Genomic DNA, 24390 nt, shown 5'->3' on the forward strand with positions numbered 1-24390 from the left:
GTGTGTACGTACAGTGGGCGTTTGCTGATGCGGTGGTCAGGAAAGGCATGCAGCCATGAGTGGATGTGTTTAATTTAGTCTGCCAGAGCACATCTTTCTACTTCAGAGGGGAGGCACACACACCAGGTTTGTTGGGGGTGGGGGGCAAACAGACATACACCAATTGATAAACTCATGCTTGTGGAAATGCAAACACATGCAGACAGGCCCCCATGCGAACACACACACACACAAACATGAACACTCAATGTGTACGTACTGATAATTTATTGTGAGTCAGTCAGTTCATGTTAGTGCCTGCCCCTGTGTGTGTGTGTGTGTGTGTGTGGCGCACATACTGGGAAACAGATATTTATAGCTGTTTGAATGCTTTGCCCCATGGAACAGTGTGTTACTTGCTCTTCACTCAAACTATTACAATAAGATAATCTCATTGAGCGGCTCCTGTTTTAACAGCTGTTCTCAGCGTTAAACTACAGCAGTCGTCCAGTGCACGCTTATATTTAGAAACTCTCTGAAATCAGTAGCTCCACCCAGACCAACCCAGACTCGTCATACACCTGTTTCTGAGTACACACACACACACCTTTGAGGGGATTGTCTGTATTATCTCATTGTATTCTCCCTCGGGTGCAGATTCTGATTTAGAGGGTTTTTTTGTATTTTCAGGTTAAAGGCCTGTGTTTCCAAAGCTGTTATCAGTCTCAAAGAAATGGACAGGAGCTCACAGAGGACACAGGGTGTCTCTCTGTCTCTCCAAAGTTAGAAAGCAACAGATTGTTTCCTTCTGTAAAAAGGCCCTGTCTCTGTGGCTAGATTTTCATTCATTTTTCCATAAGCTGTGTTGTGCTGCTAGGAAACTGTCCGTTGCCACAGAGACACGGCTCAGCGGTCACTTGGACAGGAGCTGTGCCTCTCTGTGAATCCATGCCATTTCAGAGATTAACTCGGAGAATTCAGCCACGGACGCCACCTCTGTCCTTTAAACACATCGGTATCTTTCGGATTCAATTAGTGCATGCAGTGCACATTATCTCGAAAGCACTTTACAGTTAGTGCTGTCCACTCTAAAGACTGATGGTGGACAGAGCTAATGAACTATCAGAGGCAGCGAAGAGAAGCCCCTCTTTATCCCTCATTCTTTCGTGCCTCTTGAGTGTCCGGACTCCATCGTGATAGAAGTCATCCACATAATAATACAGGTGTCAGCGCCCCCATGATCGATTTATACTTTTACAGGAGGGAGACAGGAGTCAGCCCGATGCAGTACGCCACGTCTGTAACCCAACATTCACGCCATTTCCTCAGATCTCCTCTACTGTGGTGCTGTGTGCTTTGCTGGTTACTACAGGGCCCTTTTTAATTTCACTTGAGCTGCTCTCAGTGGTTGGTTTGGGCACTGCCAGAGCAAGACAGGGTCACCCAGGAGAGAAGTGGAGAGGGGTGTGTGTTCCCCTAAAGAGAGACAGTGTGAGCACTGTGGAGCTATGTGTTGACAGACAACGCTTCAGGGAGGGTTTTCATTCAGCCTCGCTGACTGCACTGTATTTATTCCTAGATCTGAAAAATAATTTCATAAATAAACAGCATATGGTCCATTATTCTTCCACTGAAACATGTTTACATTAGAAATAGGCTTCACTTGACTTATGTTGATGACCCTGAATATAGACGAAGTGGGAAGAGCACTGTGTTTACTGCTGCAGCCTGAATGTAGTGGAGCTTTGCCTTTATCGATAATCACATGTATCCAAAAACTGAATATCCGAATATCAAAATTAAAACGAATACGTACCCAACGAGCTAATATCTGAATCCTCAAATACTTGGGGCCCACTGTTGTTCAGAAAATCAGCGCCAGCTTTAAAATTAAGACTGCACTGCGGCTCCCAGCATGGCTCCACTCTCTGAGTCGTTTGCTAACTCGTGCTCTACACGGTGCCACTAAGAACACAGGGTGTACACAATTAAACCAGAGCTTCTTTAAGGTGTAAAGCTGACAAAAATGAACTGTAGCTTTGCCGTGCTTCATTGTAAGTAGGTTGCTGTAGCATTTTAGGCTTCGTTCAAAACTTTTATGTTGACAGTGCTGAATACATGTGGAGTGGAGGGTTGCCTTTATCATTACATTTATCCAAAAAATGAATATCCAGATCTCAAAATTATAAACTAAATACGTACCCAACGAATGAATATTCATTCATTCATTCATTCATTATCTGTAACCCTTATCCAGTTCAGGGTCGTGGTGAGTCCAGAGTCTACCTGGAATCATTGGGCACAAGGCAGGAATACACCCTGGAGGGGGTGCCAGTCCTTCACAGGGCAACACACACTCACACCTATGGACACTTTTGAGTCGCAACATGTGTTTTTGGACTGTGGGAGGAAACCGGAGCACCCGGAGGAAACCCACACAGACACAGGGAGAACACACCACACTCCTCACAGACAGTCACCCGTAGGAAACCCACACAGACACAGAGAGAACACACCACACTCCTCACAGACAGTCACCCGGAGGAAACCCACACAGACACAGGGAGAACACACCACACTCCTCACAGACAGTCACCCGGAGGAAACCCACGCAGACACAGGGAGAACACACCACATTCCTCACAGACAGTCACCCGGAGGAAACCCAAGCAGACACAGAGAGAACACACCACACTCCTCACAGACACTCACCCGGAGGAAACCCACGCAGACACAGCGAGAATACACCACATTCCTCACAGACAGTCACCCGGAGGAAACCCACGCAGACACAGAGAGAACACACCACACTCCTCACAGACAGTCACCCGGAGGAAACCCACGCAGACACAGGGAGAACACACCACACTCCTCACAGACAGTCACCCGGAGGAAACCCACGCAGACACAGGGAGAACACACCACACTCCTCACAGACAGTTACCCAGAGCGGGACTCGAACCCACAACCCCCAGGCCCCTGGAGCTGTGTGACTGTGATACTAACCTGCTGCGCCACCGTGCCGCCCCACAAATGAATATCCGAATATTCATTATATATATGTTATATATTGAATATATAATAATGTTTTTCTTTGGTCAGCAGTGATTTGTACATTTGTGTGAATCAGGAGCCCATTAACTCACACACTGTGAAACAAGACCACCCAGTCTTTTCTTTGGGCCGCCTAAAGCAGCTCTCAGACAGTTCTCTTTCAAGCATTCGTTTCGGTGTCTCACTATGGGATACGCCCCCTTCGCGTATACCTCAGAAGCTCTATTACACTACGCCAGCCCCTGGGCTGGCTGACAGCTGTGATGCTCATGCGCCGCCCTCAATATATAATACGGAGCACGACATCATAACCTCATTCAAAACCTTCTTCTCGCTTCACTCCAGAAGCCTTCATTCTCTCTCCCCTCGCGACACCTAAGCTTCACTGTCCACAGACGGAGTTAATACCTCCGTCGACGGGCGCTTAGTGTCGTTAAGGAAGAGAAAAGAAAATTATTGATTCGTGTCTTCACCATAGCTCGGATTATTCTAGTCGGTTTGTCTCCAAACAACGGCTACATAGCTAACGGCCCCTGTTAACTAACCACCACGTTAGTTGCGACTCTCGGCTAGTCGTTAGCTCCCGTGCTTGCGGTACTATTTGGTCACCACGCCAATTGTTTCCAACAGCACAGTCTAAGCACAATTTAGCACACCAGCTAAATGGCTGCAGCAATGCAGGCGGTGCCTATTGGGGACGGAGAACCAGCGCGGACGTGTCCCTGCGGGAATAAAATATCTAGCAGAGACACTCACCAGGTCTGCTCCGTTTGTCTCGGGCTGCGACATGCCCAGGCAGCGTTGAATGACCCGGGCTCGTGCGAGCACTGCGCGCGGTTTACCGTTAAAAGCCTCCGCCGTAGGCTGGCACGCCAAGCCAGTTTTTCAGGCGAGGACCCCCTTGTGTCCGGCGCTACCATTACGCCGACTTTACAGCAGGCCACCATGCCCGTTGAATCGTCCACCCCCGTGGCTCTTAGCTGGGGTGACCAACTCGATTCCCTCGACCCCCTGCCCACCCTGCTAGACGCAGAGGAGGACGAGGAAGAGGCAGAGGAGGACTATGAGGATGGCGGTTCCGAATTTCTCGTCTCGGATGAGGACGTTGAATTCGAGGACTCTCCTTTTCTCCACCCCGCCCAGATGGCAAAATATCCCGGTGCCATGCAGGCCACTAATGACCCAGATGGGACGCCACCGTCGCCCCTTCTAGGTGTGGACCTGCAGGATGTGCTTAAGCGCGCAGCTGACAAGCTGGACATCCCGTGGCCGACCGTAAGCGCGGAGACTGCAAAGTCACGCTACGAAGGGAAGAGACTGCCGCGGGCAAAACGGGCTGCAAGACAGCTACTCCCCATATTTCCTGAACTGGTGGAGGAGTTGGCTACTTTCTGGAAGGAGAAGCCATTTACTGGCAAAACTCCTATTCAGGGGGGATCTGCCCTCGACATGGAAGGTATGGAGAAGGAAGGCCTTCTGCGTATGCCTCCAATGGAGCCCCTAGTGGCAGCGCACCTGCACCCCAGCCGCTCAGCAACCAGCAACCCTACGTTGCCCTCCAAAGCTGACCGCTTTCAGTCTAACATGACTGAACGGGCTTATAAAGCAGTGGCGCTTTCCGTGAGAGCCCTGAATGCCATCTCCATGCTGACAGCCTACCAAGCTGAACTTCAGGACGAGACGTCAGCCACGCCAGGTCTGTCTCAGTGGGAAGAGATTTGTGTGGTCACTGACCTCTCCCTCCGTCTCCAGAGATGTGCGGTGCAATCAGCGGGGAAAGCCATGGCCACCATGGTGGTCCAAGAAAGAGGCAGGTGGCTTAACCTGGCAAACCTCTCTGACAGGGAGAAAGAGGCCATCCTGGATGCACCAGTGGTGCCAGAGGGCATCTTTGGCTCCGCTCTCACATTAATGCAGAAGCGGTGTGAGGAAAAGAAGAGAGATGATGAAGCCCTTCAGCTGTGCTTGCCCAGGAAGCCACAGCAGGGCCCCTCAGCACAACCTCGGCCCTCTTTCGTGCAGGCTTCTGCTCGCCCGGCCACCAGCTTCCGCATCCCCAGACGGCCTAAGCCACAGCCTGGCCCGCCAAGTCAAAGTGGGGGCGCTGGAAGTAAGACTGTCTGGCCCAAAAAGACCCAGGGACAGCCACAGGCAGTACAGCCTCTCCCTCCATCCTCACAGGTGGTAAGGAGGAAAAAGAAGTCTGCCTAGGAGTCCTTTGCTTCAGGGGAGAGCCGCCACCCCCCCGTTCTTCGGCTCTTACCCCCAGGCCCCACTATGTTCAGGTGGAGCATGGGTTAACCCCCCCCTTATGTTCCATTTGGCTACCAGCCCATTCACTCAACACACAACCACTCATTCCAGAGCTGTGTTCAATAAAGCAAGGTGTCTCTGTGTTTCCTGTATTTCACATGTTGCAAAACAAAATAAAACACAAAACATTGCAAAACAAAATAAAGTTGAGTGTGTTAAGAGGCAATGCAATGCAAAAAATGTTGCAAAACATAAACAGCCTAAAACAAAAGCCTTGGAGGGTTTCCATGCCTTCAAAGGCAATGAGCCACTTAAACGCTATTACAGCGCGACCGGCTCGCGCATGCGCAGTACAAAGCACGTGCAGACGCACTCTGCGACCACTGGAGGGCGCGAGTGTCTTACGGCTAGACAGTTGGACTGCATGCGTTTCATCTCAGTGGGTACTAAGAACAATACGACATGGGTACAGACTGCAATTTTGCAACCAGCCCCCAAAGTTCAAAAGCATTGTTCACTCCAGGGCAACTGGGGAATCAGCTCACATCCTCCAGGAGGAAATCTCCTCACTACTGGGGAAAGGAGCTATAAGGGTGGTCCCACCCGAACAAAGTCGGACAGGGTTCTATTCTCGGTACTTCCTAGTGCCGAAGAAGGGGTCCCAAACCCTGCGCCCGATTTTGGATTTACGTGCTCTGAACAGATACTTAAGACAGTACAAGTTCAGAATGCTCACTCATCCAGCTCTGCTGAAGTTTGTACGCCCAGGAGATTGGTTCACTTCCATCGACCTGAAGGACGCTTATTTCCATATCAGCATATACCCGCCGCACAGGAAATACCTCAGGTTTGCTTTTGCGGGGGTAGCCTACGAGTACACGGTTCTCCCATTCGGTCTCTCCCTCAGTCCACGAGTATTCGTGAAATGTACGGAGGCAGCGATTGCCCCTCTAAGAGAGCAGGGCATCCGTCTCGCTACTTATATAGACGACTGGCTTATCGCAGCACAGTCCGAGAAAGAGGCAAGAACACACACAATGCAGCTCATAGAGCACCTTGTACAACTAGGGTTTCAGATAAACAGGGAAAAGAGCGTATTGACGCCGACCCAGCGCATATCATACCTGGGCCTGTCACTGGACTCAGTGTCTTTCAGGGCAAGCCTGTCTACGGAGAGAGTTGTAAAGCTCAAAACATGCTTGAATACATTTCGGAGGGACAGTATGATCCCATTCCGTGTGTGTCTCAGACTACTGGGCATGATGGCCTCAGCTTTAGACGTAATCCCATTGGGACGTCTATTCATGAGGGGGTTTCAACGCTGGGTGGTTTCGCTAGGGCTGAACCCGCTGTATCATATGCGCCGGAGAGTAGAAGTCACTCGGGCAGCGTTGATAGCCCTGTGTCAGTGGAAGCGCATGGGTTTTCTCACACAGGGGGTTCCTATGGGCATAGTTTATGCCAGACGTGTAGTGACTACAGATGCGTCACTGTCCGGTTGGGGGGGCACTCACGAGGGCAGAATAGTGAACGGCAGGTGGAACAGCAGTCAGCAGTCCCTCCACATAAACTGCTTGGAGATGCTGGCGGTTCATCTGACGGTGAGACATTTCCTCCCTTTTTTAGAGGGGTGCCACGTTCTCGTGAGGACAGACAACACGGCAGTAGTGGCTTACATCAATCGACAAGGAGGTCTGCGGTCCCGACCGTTACACACGCTGGCACGCAGACTGATTTTATGGAGCAGCGTTCACTTTCTATCCCTGAGAGCAACACATGTTCAAGGGATGCTCAACAGGGGAGCAGATCTGTTGTCGAGAGGCAATCCTCTTTATGGGGAATGGGCACTCAACAGTGCAGTTGTCCAACAGATTTGGGAGTGCTACGGCAGGGCAGCAGTGGATCTTTTCGCGTCGAAAGAGAATGCACAGTGCCCTCTGTTCTACTCGCTGCACGACCAGAGTGCCCCGCTCGGGGTCGATGCCTTTGCACACGAGTGGCCACAAACACTGCTTTATGCGTTTCCACCGATAGCACTAATCTCCCCGACTCTAGCCAGAGTCAGGGAGAGGTGCCTGTCTGTTATCTTGATAGCTCCGCGTCGGCCGGGCAAGCACTGGCTGGCGGAGATCATACAGATGCTTCAGGGGAACCCATGGCCCCTCCCACTACGCAGAGATTTGCTGACGCAAGCAAGGGGAGAGATTTATCACCCACACCCAGAACGTCTGGCTCTATGGGTATGGCCCGTGAGTGGTTTAATTTAAGCATAACAGGGTTGCCGCTGAATGTGATTGAAACCATTCAGAATGCTAGAGCTCCATCTACCAGGTCCCTTTATGGGTACAAGTGGCGGATATTTGAGCAATGGTGCTCAGACAAACTCGAAACCCCGTTTCAGTGCTCTGTCGGGGTTATACTAGCTTTCCTTCAAGATTTGATTGACAAAGGCAAATCATTTTCCACTATTAAAGTGTACCTGGCAGCTATTGCAGCATGCCATGTGGGCTTCGAAGGGAAAACTGTGGGGCAACACCCTTTGGTGTGCCGTTTCATGAAGGGGGCACGACGTAGTTTGCCGGTCTCCAAACCTGTCTCTCCATCTTGGGATTTGGCCTTGGTGCTGGAGGCTATGTCAGTCGCACCTTTTGAGCCACTAGACCAGGTAGACTTTAAGTTTTTGTCTTTCAAGACAGCACTTTTGCTAGCCCTGGCATCGGCTAAGCGTGTAAGTGAAATACACGCTTTGTCTGTGTGCTCTACATGTATGCAGTTTTCGCAGGGGGACTCTAAAGTATGTTTACGTCCAAATCCTGCCTTTATTTCCAAGGTTATTCAGCCTTGTCTCCCTTTGGAACTTCAGGCATTTTATCCTCCGCCTTTTACCTCGCCAGGCCAGCAGCAGCTGCATACGTTATGTCCTGTGCGAGCACTGCGAATTTATGTGGATAAAACGAAGGACTTTAGGAAATGTGACCAGCTTTTCGTGTCATAGGCAAAGCCATACACGGGGAAAGCGATTACAAAACAAAGACTATCGCATTGGATTTCAGATGCGATCGCGTTGGCATACTCCAGTAAAGGACTGGCAGTTCCACCGGGCGTCCGTGCACACTCTACGAGAGGTGTAGCAACCTCTTGGGCAATCTTTAGAGGTCTCTCGATTCAGGAGGTGTGCGCAGCAGCGAGCTGGTCCTCGCCTCATACGTTCGCCAGGTTTTATAAAATGGATGTGACAGCACCTAGTGTAGCACATATGGTATTGAGCGCCGGCTCTGGGATTTAACAGTCCCAGCCTTTCTGAGGCATAGCTGGTTGACAGTATGTTCGGGACAGGCTTGTCTGGCAATACGGGAGTAAGGATATCCCATAGTGAGACACCGAAACGAATGCTTGAAAGAGAACTTTAGGTTACTATGTAACCCCGGTTCTCTGATAGCATGAGTGAGGTGTCTCACCAGACCACCCTCCTTGCAGTGTGAAGCGAGGAAGAGGTGTACCTGTTTTGAATGAGGTTATGATGTCGTGCTCCGTATTATATATTGAGGGCGGCGCATGAGCATCACAGCTGTCAGCCAGCCCAGGGGCTGGCGTAGTGTAATAGAGCTTCTGAGGTATACGCGAAGGGGGCGTATCCCATAGTGAGACACCTCACTCATGCTATCAGAGAACCGGGGTTACATAGTAACCTAAAGTTTCATTTGTAGAAAAGGCAAGAGCCTGTCCCCTTTCAATATTAAAGAAAATGTTTGCAGTATTTTAATGTATTCAATTTAGAGACACAAGTGTGAACAGTATGATTGTTTATTGACACACTTTAAATCACCAGCTGCTTGATTGATTTCACTAATTGGGATTTTCCAACCTATAAGTATTGATCTACTCTGATGGTAACAGTTCCACTGGCCCTTTTAAGAGTTGCAGCCTGGCTCTGAGCCCAGTTCAGCCATGTAGAGGTGTGGCCAGCACTGCACTGCACACTGTAATAAATGGCAGGACTTCAGCAGACACTGCAGAGCCCACTGCCCGCAGTGTACACACACACACACACACACACACACACACACACAGAGAGAAAGAGAGAGATGGTATGGACGGATGCATATGCACTCAGCTATGCCATGTTCATTCCATCCATCTTGTCTTGTCTGTTACAGGAAGTAGGCAGATAAAAACAAAGGTGAATGGGGCGGTGGGGGGTAGCTTTCTGATATGAACAGAGCTCAACAGCCCTCTCCTATAAACAGTATTTTACAGAAATAATCGCTACGTGTTCAGCTTCAGTCGCTGTGTATTTACCTCAGACCAGTGTCATTTAACACTGCGGGACATAACCGAGAGATAAAAGGGCTCATTTATAGAAAAACACTACACTTTCCTACAGTTTAATAAACTGCTTATTGCTCCTTCAACGAAGGAAACATTCAAGTGCATTTCTTCTTAATATTAATGATATATTTGTATTATTAATTATTTGTTGAACAGCAGAATGTGGGACATATTACCGCTGCAGTAGGGGGTTTATATAAATGGATAAAAACTAGCAATCAAGTAAGTGCCTCAAACTGTAGGTGATGGTGGAGTGGGGGATGTTAATTTTTGTTAATGTTTTATTGTAATTAATTCTTAGTAAATCCTAACACACACACACACATGTGGGATGACTGTATGCTTAGCTCAGTATAGTGTATTCTACTGCATGCCTATTTTAGTAAGGGCAGGTCGTAGAGAAGAGAGATGGGTAGCCTGACCCATTTTCTTTCTCTTGCTCTCTCTCATATTCCTCAGCGTCAGTGTCCCTCATCCCAGTGCAGAAATCGTGAGAGGAGACCATGTTTCTCCTTCCTTCTCAGGGAGCGGCGTGTTCTTTTAGTCTGGTCTGGGTGATGTTTTAGTCCTCTTCTTTAGAGAGCTACTAGATCTGAGAAGGAATTCATCCTCAGTGATTAGCTGTGTTTGAATCGGATGTTAATGTTTATTGACTCACAGACCCCAGATTTACCATTAATACTAGCCCCTCGACTTAAAATCACTCCTGTAGTCTATCGACTCCAAGTCTGCTCTTTCCTCTCACTGCCGCCACCGTTCGGTCAGCATACCAAGGGGCGACTTCTTTTGTGGTGCACAGAAATAATAGAAGCCATTCTGTTCTGCCCCCCAGCGCTCACTGTAGACAATTGCAATAAGTAAGCGCAACCATAGAGTGTGTAAGGACCATAGAGCATCATATAGGCCCTTTGTTCTTTTGTCCACTAATTTTTGCAGCACTAATTAATACTAAGGGGATGTATGTTAGTTTCTGAGGGAGCTCGATGGTCTGTTGAGGTGGGGTGGGTGTGGCCCCCCGGTGGCAGGCGGCAGGGTGGCGAGTAGAGCTGCAGAGAGGCGTGGTGAACCCTCTGCGTTTAGAGGACTGCCTGCCATTAGGCCACAACTGGAGCACTCAGCGGTCTAGCAGAATAACAGCTAAATATTTCATCAAATCAATAATTCAGCAGCTGCCATGGAAGGCTATGAGAGAGAGAGGGAGAGGAGAAGGTGATGGACATGGAGATGGAGACTGGGAGAGAGAGAGAGAGGCTTAAACAAACTGAGGCATAAGGAATGAGAGACAGAGAGAAGAAAATGCGAGAAACAAGGTGATGGAGAAAGAAAGAGAAAAAGGGAGTGTGAGGTAGAGAGAGAGAGACGGAGAAAGAGAGCATCAAACCTACAATCACATTCCCCAGGAAAGGCACGGTAACTATAGTAACTGGAGCTGACTGTCACATGATGCGGAGGAGTTGGGAAGGAGGGGAGGGGAGGGGACCTGCGCGAGAGAGAGAGAGCAAGCAACACAGCGAAAGCAAAAGTGGTGGGGGGGTGGAAGAGTGAGAGATGATAATGAAGGGAGGAGAGTTGAGTCGACTTTTGTCTCGATTCCATTTTCCCTTGAAAAGAGGCGAGAAGGTTTCCCATCAGCCTCCCAGCTGCTTTGAATGTGTGACATAACAGCCTTCTCCGACCAAGAGCGAGGAAGAAAGGAAGTGTACGAGAGGGCGTGAAAAAGCAGAGAGAAAATTAGGACCCAAAGGAACATGTATCTCACCGAGAGAACAAGAAGAGCTGTTAGAGACTTGAGATGATGAGAATTTGTAGAAACTGATTTCTAGCCTTTTCTCCAGAGCAAATCCGGTGTCAGTCCCACGATATCGTACACATTTTTGTTCATCATCACAGTTTTACCACAGTCTACTCGCATAAAGCTGTAGTTTCACAGAAGGGTGTTTCTTGAATACTTCTTGTAGTGGGGCGCAGCTGTACCCTGTGCTTCCCAATCAGTCAGAGGGAGCGCCACTGTGGATCTAGCAAAATTGCCTGTTTAATAGATTAATCTGTTTAAACCCAAAGTGAATGTTACTCTGTCACGGATGCAAAATGAGTAACAAATGAGCACAAAAGAAATGCATTGCATTCATTTTAATGTGAAGGTTCCTGAAGAAATTAAAACAGAAGTGGTATAAATCTCCTCGGTTTTTGGACTTGTGTTATTAAAGCTCCTTTTATGAGTTAGCATAATTGTGGAACTACAGCTGAAACACAGTTATGAGCTATCGTTGCTTTGCTTGTTGTGCGACTCTTTTTTTTTTTTTTTTTTTTTTTTTTTTTTTAATATTTCAAATGTCCATTACTCTGCAAAAAAAAAAAAACAAGTAAAACTGGCTCTGACTGAAAGCATTAGATGCTGAAGCTTTTGGAAAGACGCTGGGGGGGCATTATGGGAAATGTAGTGCCTGTGGTGGATTTGTGCAGCATGTCCTGCAGTTCTAGAGCAGTCCAGGATAAAGTTGATTTTTACCTCTGTGATTTTAGTGGGGTCACACAACATTTGACTGGGGTCAAAATGACACCTCTTCTTTCACAGTATTGTGTTGTGTTCACACTAGATTCAATTCTGCAGACATGCAAATTTGTGTCCTTAACCAATAGCAATGCTGCTGCTGAGGGGGCGGGGCTTTGTGCACCAGTACTGTAGATGTAAAATGGAGGAAGTGCTGATATTAGCAGTGTGTAAGCATGAAATACATATAGCATTACCTGGGCTTATATATATATCATTACCAAACTTCCAGTCCTGCCGATTTCACAGAGCCACAAACTGAAAGAGCGCACTTTGTCCATGGATTTAAGCCCAAATAAATGAAATAGTCAAAGTTTTATGGTGAATTTTGGTGAAAATACACGAGACTTTGTTCAGAATGTGAAAAGTTTTGCTTTAAGGGCTGAAAAAGCCATGCTCCTGCGTGTGATATCAGGATTTGTGAGGAAGGGGGTTGCAGCTAAAATAGGTCAGCCACCCACCAATACAGCCCTGGTCGTTTACACACCAGGACTAACTGGGAAGCCATTACAAACCTTAATACGCTGTGCTGTATCCTATACAACATACAACTTCTGCTGTGTTCTCTGCCCCATGTACAATAGCCTGTACATGATGCACCACATACATCATGTCGAGTGCTGTGCAGCGTGTACGTCGTCCAGCTCTTCTCCCTTAGGAGTGTTATAAATGGGCACACTGCATACTGTACTCGATTCGTTCAATCGATCTTCCGCCATATTTCTACCTTCCGGTAAAAGACGAATGAGACCGAACCTGCATCCTTTGATGTAATAAGCCTCTTTGTTCCCGAATGGTTTGAGCGGTGTCACTGCTCAGGAATTGCTCAGGATTACTGCCTGGTTGCGTCCTCATTAGGATTTTAACCAGCCTGGCACACATGTTCTAGACACGGAGGGCTAGCCCCTGGCATGCTCATTACATCCGCAGATCCCACATATGTTTGGTCAAACATGGAGGCTTTGTTTACCTAAGTGAATGCAGAAATTATTAGTGCAGAAATATCTTGCGTAACCAATGGGATGTGGGATGCACTTCACTGGACTGAGAAGGGAATGTCTACTAATGTCTCACGAGTGTAGGTCTTGAAATACACTCATTTGAGTTAAAGCACAGCAATAAACATGAAATGAAACCTTCTGGAGCGTAAGCAAATTAATGTCATGCTCCCGACTGTATTTTTGGCTCAGTTACACAGCTTATTAATAGCAAAGTGTAGGATATAAAATATATGGCTCTTGTCATTTTTGATTAAAGAGGTGTAAGATGTTTTTGTTTTTTTTCATCCCCTAAATTTTGTAATTGTAAACATACACAGGATAAGACGTAAAATATCCTATGCCAATCTGTTAGAGCTTCACATAGGGCCCACCCTACTCTCTTCCTTTCTGTAATCATCTACCTTTGGCCGTTTAAATCCTATCCCAAACCAACAGGGATGCCAAAGCCTGCTCATTGGGCCCAGCCCATGTGTACCAACCTCAGCCACTGCATTGCTGTGTATTTAGTTTAAAAGATTAAGCCTCGTCTGTGTGGTTTAAGACATGATTTCTGTGATCTATGAAAATGAACCTAAATGTACACAGGTGTCACAGGCTTATGCATATTATATATTAATTTGTTCTTATGGATGACGTACATGAAAAGGGTTATTTCTGTATATTGATGTTATATTTATAAATATAAATTTAAAACCAAATTTAAAAATTGGAAAACTAAAGATTCCTAAAACTGCAGTTTCTTAAAGAATCACCTGAGGCTTTCAGATGCCCAAGTGACTGGCTGACGTTCATGTGCGGGGGAATCAGAGTTCAACTCTGAGCGTGTTGTCTAAAATGGCTGCCTGGTGCATGCAGCTACAAGGAAAATCTATCACCACCTAAACTTCACTGACCAATCTGTGTGACCTCAATGAAGACCTGTGTATTAGTTGTTGGTTTGGGAAAGAAATATGGCAGGAAAAGAGTCTTCTGACTATATTCAGTGATTTTTAGCAATGTTAGCTCCAGTGCTAAGCTGCTTAATTAATTGAGCCATTGAATGAAGAACCATATAGCAGCTATTTCCAGGTTTTAGTAGCACTCTTCACAGGTCCAGATTTGGGAGGGATGTAGCGAATTTTCAGCCTGAACATGCGTTTAAAGGAGCACTAGGTAGTATCTTTAAAAAAATCATTGTGATGCTTCAGTGAGCTGAGAAAGGGAGAATAGAGCCTCTGTCTTTGCTGCTCCAGGCTCCACCACACTCTGTTCCCCCTCCCACTTCATTTCAGGACAGTGCTGTAAAAGTGAATTAAACCCAACTGTAGGGGGAGCCCAGGAGCAAAAATAGCAAATTTTACTTATTCATTCATTCGTTATCTGTAACCCTTATCCAGTTCAGGGTCGCGGTGGGTCCAGAACCTACCTCTAATCATTGGGCGCAGGGCAGGAATACACCCTGGAGGGGGCGCCAGTCACACTCACACATTCACTCACACACTCACACCTACGGACACTTTTGAGTTGCTCATTCACCTACCAACGTGTGTTTTTGGACTGTGAGAGGAAACCGGAGCACCCGGAGGAAACCCACGCAGACACAGGGAGAACACACCACACTCCTCACAGACGGTCACCCGGAGGAAACCCACGGAGACACAGGGAGAACACACCACACTCCTCACAGAGGGTCACCCGGAGGAAACCCACGGAGACACAGGGAGAACACACCACACTCCTCACAGACGGTCACCGGGAGGAAACCCACGGAGACACAGGGAGAACACACCACACTCCTCACAGACGGTCACCCGGAGGAAACCCACGCAGACACAGGGAGAACACACCACACTCCTCAGACAGTCACCCGGAGCAGGATTCAAACCCACTACCTCCAAGTCCCTGGAGCTGTGTGACTGCGAGCTGTGCGACTGCGCCACCGTGCCACAAATTTTACTTAGTGTTCTTTTAAATGGAAAATATTTTCTTAAATTCTTTGTTAAATTAAGGACATTAAAAATGCTTGATTCTCATGTTTTTCAATGAAAAGGCCCAAAGAAGCAAATGTTAAATCCAAAATGTCTTAGTTTATTAAATACATCTGGACTAAAGAGAAAATGTGTAGGTTTCCTATTTTGCTGAATCATTCCTTTCATCTGCAGTGTGTGTGTGCGTGTGTGTTATGGTCCAGTAGCATCCCCAATGACTTATGACGTGGCCCTGTCTATCTGTCACTGTCTCCCTCTCTGAGATGATTAAGGCAGAAAGCAGATCGTCATTGCGATGTTGCCTGCCGTTCAGTTCCCTAATTACAGCCTCTGCACATCCACTCGTGCAGCGTGTTTGTTTGTGCATGTCCTTGTGTAAAGACGCTGCTTCTGCCTCAACTCTTCCACTCCATCCACCTCCGTCCCAGCTCCCTCCTCTCGTCTGACAGCATCCTATCTTTTAGCTTGTATCTATAGGGAATGGCCGTCCTGCCTTATTCATTTTCCAAGTGCTTGACCTGTATCCTCACCCTTAATTAGCTCTTTTCTCGTGTGGGACCACCTACAGGGGTCTCGCTGTAAAGTCATCCTGATTGTAGCAGCATCCGTGAAGCCCAGCACTGACTCAGGCCTGATTTGTTTGGGAAGCCCTGATAAGGATTAGTGTTGTAAGAGTTAGTAGATGCTCTAGCTGTAATCCTTGTCTGGGGAGTTTGTGCTGACACTTGTGGCACAATGCTCATGTGAGGTATCTTTTGTACACAGAGCGTCTCTCAAGGCCCAAGCCTAATTAGAAAGAAACGGTTGCCACCGTCATCCTTGTTGAATTATTGCGTCCATCTCTTGGGGCTGTTAATGGGCCATGAACTTGCACCGCGCGGTGTCAAAACACCAACGCTGGCATCTGTGCATCACGACAGAAGATACACGCCCTCATTCACGCAGATCCAAAAATCATTACACACCAGCTCTCTGACCGTTGTGTAGCGAGGTGCCTGTTGTAGTACATGGAGCTAATCCTGTAATGGCCGGTGTGCCAACTTGATTACTTGTTGGAGGGTTGGGGTTGGCAAGGATGTGTTCTTTGTGTAGTGTTCAGTAACGCTCCATTGACGTCTCGGAGTATTAGCCTTTCCGAGCTTGCTCAGGACTCTGCGGTATATAAGCAAAAGGGATAATGATAGCTTTGAAGAATGAACTCGGGTCTCTGTTGGCCTGTAAGTGCAGTCTGTATCAGATTAGTCTCCGTTCCAGACGCCCGCTTCCAGGAAATCACGACTAATATCAGATGCGTTGTGCAGCAGAAGAGAAGGTTACTGACTTCTGCTCATTGCCTGCTATGGAATATGACATGACTAGGAGGTGATTGGTGATAGGACACATTGTGGTAAAACAACTTGTAGACAAATACAAATTAATGACTGTGGAGATGCATTAGCTGTGCAACTTTGTACTGGTCTGAGGGTTCGGAAACCGAGTCGGGCCTTCTGTCGGCCCCTGTCTGGTCCTTAATGAAGAGCTGTTACGTGTTTCTGCAGAGCCCTGATCACAAATTCAGTAGATTGTTGTCTGATTCTCCTCTCTGGCTCCTCCAGCAGCGTCCTGGGGAGTGAGAGGCTTGACCACAGCATTGAGGCGGGACCACCCTTGAGCTGAGAAACAGGTGTCTGTCCACACAATCTAGCTGCTTAATTCACGTACAGGTTTCAAAAGCTGAATCTGACCTAATTTCAGAATCGATCACAGGGGAGTGTGTTGTTCTAGTGTGTTCTACAATTACATTCACTCAGAACGAACAAAACGAGACAATCTCTCTTTTGTTCGTCTGTGTTTGTCAGTCAGCAGAGGAGCTACAGCTGCGTCCCAAATTGTGCCATACTCCCTACGAAGTGCACATCACGGATTTAAAAATAAACCCACACAGTGCACCGATTTGACAGGGAAACCTGACCCTCGTAACTGATCTGCGTACGAATTACTTGCTCAGAAATGCAATGCAAAGTGGTGATGTGCTTCCGAGTCTTGTGAGACTCTCTCCAGCACAGGGTGGAAAAGCTGTGTATGAGATAGTTATGTCTTTCTCATCTGTTTACATTAGTGCTGCACTCTGACACCAGGCAGTCGGGCTCCAATATGGCATCCACAACCAAACAAAACCTCCTGTGATTAGCAACCCATGGATCGGCATCATCCCCTCAGTAAGGAACACCTGCCAAAGGTGTGCTAATAGGGGCTCAGCCAGCTGTGGAGCTTTAACGGGCTCAGGGTACAGCTACATAGGCCTTTGGCTGATTGTGTGTTCAGTGCTATTTTCAACAATGGTTCCATGGGGTCCATACAGGAGGAGAGTAGGCATTGGCCTAGAGTCAAAATGGCTGACGTCACTCGGTCGTGATGACCAATAGGTTAAATAACCTTTACTTATCCACCACTGAGGGCCTTTATTTCACAGTAACAAGCCTGTGGCGGCTGCTTAGTCTTAATTATTCAACAGCTTTGACATTTACTGTTGCACCCTGATTCTCTGTGTTTTTGCTGAGTTGTTTGCTGCCCCTGTGAATTTATTACAGCACTTACAGCAGTAATGTGGCTAGTGTTATCTCATTACTGTTAGTTTATATGACATACGATGCTAGGTGTGTATGTGGGATAGGTGGAGTGTGTGTGTGTGGGTTTGTTTGTGTATGTATATATGTATGTGAGGTGGGAGCTCCAGAAGGTTGTTCCCTGCTGAGTTCAGAAGAACTCCTCTCAAAGGTCACTCTCACCAGGGGAGGGAAAAAAGGGAGAGTCACCCAGCCAATCACATGGCCCCCTGCTGGTCGTGCAACCGCCCGTTGCATCACCATGGAGACGGCTGCATTATCCGCACCTGCTGACATGTCATATGGAGGATGTCACTCTGGTGGAGAGACTAGAGCATCGCAGTTGTCTTACCACACAAACCTAATTAATCACATTCCCATTAACAGAAGTTTAATCAGTGATTACTAAAACGTACCCCTCCTGTTAATCCCCCGCCCCGCTTCCAGTGTTTTGAACTCTGCCGTTTTTCTCACAGTGCACAATAAAGAGCCAAGGACCAGCTTTGCCTGCTTTTTCTGACTCTCCCCACCATCCTCTCTCTTCTCGCCTTTCTCCAAGGCTCACTCAGCCTCCCCCACCTCGCTCCTCAATCCCGCTTTCATTCTCACTCTCTGTTTCCGTGCATTTCTCACGCTCCTTGCTTTGGGCTCGGAGCTGACGTCTTTATCGTCAGATTTGTTGGAGAGGGGAGCTCAACCCCAGGGCTGTTCTTGTCTTTGTAGCATAAAGGAGCTAAAAGCTAAATGCCCCTTTCATTGAGTTGGCAGAGCATTGTACTGAGCTCTAAGGGGGGATTGCTAAAACACACAGGGAGACTAAAAGATGTGAGGGGGTACAGCAGTGGAGTGGCACTGGAAGTGGAAGCTAAAGATGAGCTCAGAGCGAAGGTGGAGAGGTGGATTATATCCTGTTTTCGTTGCCTGTGCTGGCTTTTGGGAGAGTATTTACATACACGCTCTCACACAAGGTTATCAGTGCCCGTATGTGTCAGCAGATGGTGGCGAGAAAACAACCTGTGCTGACTTTGCTCCTCCTCTCAGCCACGCCTCCTGACCTTTCTGCTGCTGCTAACCAGGGACATGGGGATGCTTCACAGCTGCAGGGTTTAGAACCAGGATTTTTAAGCATATACCGTGAACTCCATTTAAGTGGTCCTTAAAGCGACAGTAGGTAGAATGGTAGCTTTGTTGATTGTGGTTGTGAATGACTGTGATTGTTCACTCACCTGTAATAGGGAGAATAGAGCCTCTGTTGTTGCTGTTCTGGGTTCAGTGCTGCAGAAACTACAGTATGTAACTTTTGGAGGAGGGTAGGAAACCACTCGGTGACTGTAGGAGCAAGGAGCAAAAATACCTTTACCTTTAAAGGAGCTCTAGGGAAGATCTGTTGTTTTTTTTTTTTTTTTTTTTTTTTGTTTTGTTTTGTTTTTTTTGCTCCTCTGGGTCCCCTAGTGTAATTAACTTTTACAGCACTGTACTGAAATCAATGAGGAGGGAGAGGGAGGAGGGTGGTATCCTACCCATACGTTACATAGTGCAATTTCTGCAGTGGGGGGCTCTGAGTAGCAACAGTAAATGCTAACTTCTCAATTGTAGCTCAGTGAAGTATCACAATGATTTTGAAGCTGTAATCTTAAGGTAAAAATATTACATGTTATGCCTTTAATGCTGGATGAGGCTGACAAAGGTCATTATTACAGCTTTTTTAATGTAGTTTATCACAGTGTTGATTTTGGAGCAATCACAATGTTCTCACTCTCTCTTTGTGAACAATCCATTTTATTGGCCCAATTGAGAGGCACCATTGCTGCATTAACTGTAACAGCAGCATCTGTTGTCTACCACCATGACTGTCCAAAATATAATATTGAATGAAGGTTATTGGTAGGTAATGGATACGAATAGAACGGTCACTTGGTGTAGATCCGGACCGAGACCTTGACATTTGGTGATGCGTGATCTATAGGATGGTGTTGATAATGTGTGGGCCGACACCGGTGGTTCTGTAGGGCTTTAGAGGAACAGAAAGGAAGAGCCAGGTTTTTTGCTCATGCTATTTCACAGTCTTCAGAGTCAGAGCAGTGATGGAGAGTTACAATTTTTACCCATTCTTCATTGTCTTTAACAGGAGTGTGAGTGTGTGTAAGGTTTCACAGTGCAATATGGTCTCATCCCACAGGAAGCATGTGGGATTAGTGGACTAGAAAGTGAGACCATGGGGATCAGGGTAACACACACACACACACACAGGGTCATGGCTTTAATTGACTTAATTCCTGGCGCTGCTCATTCTGTCTAGTGGGGCTCGACATGAGGTATTACTGTTCCCAGCAGCCGTACTGGGCTAGCAGGGCAAACTCATAATTGTGCTTTCTAAAAACTGTCCTGGGCTCAGCTGGCCCTGTTCTACCTCTTAATAAGCTTTCCATGTAAAACCACTACATCTGATCTGAAGTCATCTGATTTGCATGTGCCCCACACTGTCAAAACATTGCCCTCTTTTGTGACTGAAATAGGAGAGCGGTGACGTCGCACCCAGCGCTGAGGTAGCTGTCCGTCGTAACTCGGTCAGTGCTACCTCAGATAAGATCAGTGTTACAGCCAAACAGGAACTAACCAAAAAATCCTAATCCACTCCCTGGTGATAGGGGCTTTTGTTTAGAGTAATCACTCTTTTGAGTGATGCCCAGTGGGTCATATTGTGGCTTGTTTATTTAATGAACTAGGTTCCTCCTTTTTGCAGTCGGCTACAGTTCTTTTATAGACTCGTGTTCTGGAGTTCTTTATTTGACTTAAGCGAGGTCTGTGCTGTAAGGTTTGAGCATTTTGGCAGAAATAGAATGTCAACGAACTCTCAGCTGGCACAGAGACGTGACATTGATGTCTCTGCCGCACAGCTCCAGGGATTGGGGGTCTGGGGTTCTGTCCTTGCCTCGGGTCACTGTCTGTGTGGAGTTCACGGTGCTCTTGCTGTGTTCTCCCGCTGTCCGCTGCTGCCCAGCCGCTGGGGCCTGCGCTGTTCAGTGTGTTCCGAGTGCTGGGCCTAAGTACAGGTGGAATAGGAGGGTTGCAACAAGAAGGCGGTCCCTGTGTCATTGTGAATTTCCCTGCTGTGGGACTAATAAAGGAATCTATCAATCAATCAACACCACATAAAATCAGAGCCAATTTATCTGTGCTGATCAGTCAGTCCATGGTGGTGACATCCCCTCCCCAGACATCTGAGGCTGGAACTGCAAGAGAGTTCAATCTGGTAGGATAGCGCCCCCTTCTCCCTTTGTTATAGTGTGCAGTGTGCTCAGTGCCAGTGTCTCAGCTGATGAGAGAGTTCTGGGCAGTGTGCTTTACAGTGGCATTACATTAGCCGCAGTTTGAAAAGAAGTGGTGGCTGCCATCACGTCTTAGTGGAAGCATATCCTACCTCAGTGGTTTCCAGACAACTTCTGCAGTGTTCCCACTGTTAAAGATGAGTATATTTTCAAGCTGTCTAATGGACATACAGTTGGTCAGGGCTCTTATTTTCTGTGCTGCGTTCTGTAAGAAACAAAGTTTATCATTTTAAACTCTGTGTGTTTTTTCTTTGCAGGCTGATGCCAAAATGGTGTGTGACGTCGTGAGTCGTATGGAGGACACTGAACCCTACTCTCCCGAGCTCCTGACCGCCATGATACGTCTGTGGGCCGACTCCGGCATCCAGGAGTGTTTCAGCCGTGCCCGAGAGTACCAGCTCAACGACTCCGCCCAGTAGTGAGTGTCACTATTCGAAGTGCCAATACACAGTGTCACATGAAGCTACACCTAGCAGGGTTTCCCGGTGCTTTACAGTTCGGGCGGCCGCCTTGAGAACGTCTTCCACCCCCACGTGGCATTAAGCTAGGCCCAGTGATCTGTGACTAATCAATCCATCGTAGAAAACACTCAATAATAAGAGATCCTTCAAAGTTCCAAAGTACTTTCTGTGACTTGTTTAATATGTTATTCCTCAGTTTTCAGTCACAAACACGGCTTCTAAAGTATGATCCAGTGTTAAAGGCGAGCTGTGTGTTGTCTCCTATTTCCCCCCACGGCTGTGTGTACACGAAGTCAGAGCATGAGCAGCCCATGCTTGTAAACAGTGTTTTGAATCATTGATGTGAATTTGCACTCAATTCGTGAACCAGTTCACTCAATGAGTCGACTCTTAAGTTCCTCCAAACGCGACACAGAGCACATCATTCACAAAATATCTGTGGATTTTTATAACACCGAATGATGACTCGGTTCATTTCTGGAGCAACGGGAGCGAGCGTGGGGGCAGTTACAAGGTTGTTGCTCTGTTGTCCACCATCCCCCCAGTCACAAACAAGAACCAGTGAATCACAACCACCAGAACCCCCACTGCCCGCTCCACAAAGGTAGGTGAGAAACCCTGCCTAGAATTCCTGTGTGTCACCCACACTTAGTTACTAACCTGTTTACTCTCGTGGCTACTATGAAATAATGCAAAGTGGTTAATGAACATTGCACCAAGGTCCAGTTCTGATGTTCGCGGACCCGTTTTATGTGGAATGCAGTTAATATGGACCAGTCAGAAGCTAAACAGCCTCATACACAAGAAGAGACACTACACTGTGTGTTGGGACACGGTTCTCCTGTAAATCCCATTACATAGTAGTGATTTGGGCTCTAACAGACCTCCAGTGGGTTCAGATCAGACAGATTGGCCTTGTTTATCTTGGACATTGATGAGATTTGAGCTTCTTTTTCACCTTTTTTGGGTGACATTGGGCATACACTTTATTCATCAGTTAGCAGCTGCATATCTAAAAAATAGTAAATAAATGCAGTAGAATTTAATTCAGTGTGTGTCGCACTGTGAAGGACTGGGTGTGTTCCACCTTGCACCCAGTGACTCTGGGTAGGCTCTGGACCCACCGCTGCCCTGAACTGGACAAGTAGTTACAGATATTATTCATCTGTTAATCAAAAATATGGAGCTGTAAGCAGAGCTGAATTATGGCAGTTACAGACCATTCATTTTCTAGGCTAGTTTTGGTTGCTGTTTGATCCATGTCTGTAATTGTGTCTGCAGTCTCTTTACTTAATAGAGTTCCTCTCAGAAGATATCACTGGCTAATTGTGATATTTGCTGCCGCTCAGCATTAAGCAGCTCCCCAGAGAGAGATCTGTGTGTTAATGTCAAAACGACAGATGCAATTACAGCTCGTGCTGAAGAAACATTTTGATTTAGAGTGCATGGGAGAGAGAACGGGGTGCGTACTCGAGCGTGCGCTCACAGAACGGCCCTGAAAAACGTGAGTCAGCATTATTTTTGGATCACAAACTATAGTTTGTTGTAATGGCCTGGGAAGCTAACGCTCGTGGAAAGCTCTGTTTAGACGAAGACAAATTACTCCCTCTTGAAAATGGCAGGAGAGATTTTGCTGATAAGCAGGAAATGGGGGTGGATGAAGTTTGATGCTTCAGATTCCTAAAAAGGAAAAAAAGATTTCAGTTCTCCAAGAGTGGCATCAACACATCACACACTGACCACTTTTTAGAAACTAACAAATTTACTCTGATTTAGAATTTACACACACTATCCACACACCGGTGAATAACTCACACTCACCCAGTCACTCACTCACTCACACCAGTGGACAGTTTCACACCCACACCAAGTCACTCACACCTGTGGACAGTTTCACACCCTCACCCAGTCACTCACACACTCACCCAGTCACTCACACCTGTGGACAGTTTCACACCCTCACCCGGTCACTCACACCTGTGGACAGTTTCAGAAACTCACCCTGTCACTCACACACTCGCACCTGTGGACAGTTTCACACACTCACCCAGTCACTCACACAGTCACACCTGTGGACAGTTTCACACCCTCACCCAGTCACTCACACACTCACCCAGTCACTCAAACCTGTGGACAGTTTCACACCCTCACCCGGTCACTCACACCTGTGGACAGTTTCAGAAACTCACCCTGTCACTCACACACTCGCACCTGTGGACAGTTTCACACACTCACCCAGTCACTCACACAGTCACACCTGTGGACAGTTTCACACACTCACCAAGTCAATCACACACTCACCCAGTCACTCAAACCTGTGGACAGTTTCACACACTCACCCAGTCACTCACACAGTCACACCTGTTGACAGTTTCACACACTCACCAAGTCAATCACACACTCACCCAGTCACGCAAACCTGTGGACAGTTTCACACACTCACCCTGTCACTCACACATTCACACCTGTGGACAGTTTCACACACTCACCAAGTCACTCACACACTCACCCAGTCACTCACACACTCACACCTGTGGACAGTTTCAGATACTCACCCTATCACTCGCACACTCGCACCTGTGGACAGTTTCACACACTCACTCAGTGACAGGATATTTGCTTTGTTTTGAGCAGTGGAGATTTGTTTTACCTGTGGAGCTGCTGGTGATGAGGGGAAGATCTAACAGGGCTTTTAGATTTTGCAAAGCACTTCTCATACCTTTGTTTGTGGTTAAAGTTAAAGTCGTTTGAACCGTTAAAGCGGTTCAAAAACTTTCACAAATTATGCATATCACAAAAAAGCAGTGGCAGCATCTCGAAGAACAGCCACGAAGGACCTGTCTGCGCACATGAATATGCACGCGGGGATTTCACTATGACT

The 24390-nt window shown here is 47.3% G+C and overlaps 1 protein-coding gene across 3 annotated transcripts in view; it reads left to right on the forward strand.

Annotated features, from left to right (window-relative positions):
• The window catches only part of gnao1a (guanine nucleotide binding protein (G protein), alpha activating activity polypeptide O, a), a 112077-nt gene that overhangs the window by 62631 nt on the left and 25056 nt on the right, over nt 1-24390 (forward strand). For all 3 annotated transcript variants that reach the window (XM_066684852.1, XM_066684853.1, XM_066684851.1), the window contains exon 4: nt 21306-21466. In XM_066684852.1, coding sequence (XP_066540949.1) covers nt 21306-21466 — 161 coding nt within the window. The remainder of the gene's footprint in view (nt 1-21305; nt 21467-24390) is intronic.

This window comes from Hoplias malabaricus, chromosome 11, assembly GCF_029633855.1.
Source record: "Hoplias malabaricus isolate fHopMal1 chromosome 11, fHopMal1.hap1, whole genome shotgun sequence".
Taxonomy (NCBI): Eukaryota; Metazoa; Chordata; class Actinopteri; order Characiformes; family Erythrinidae; genus Hoplias; species Hoplias malabaricus.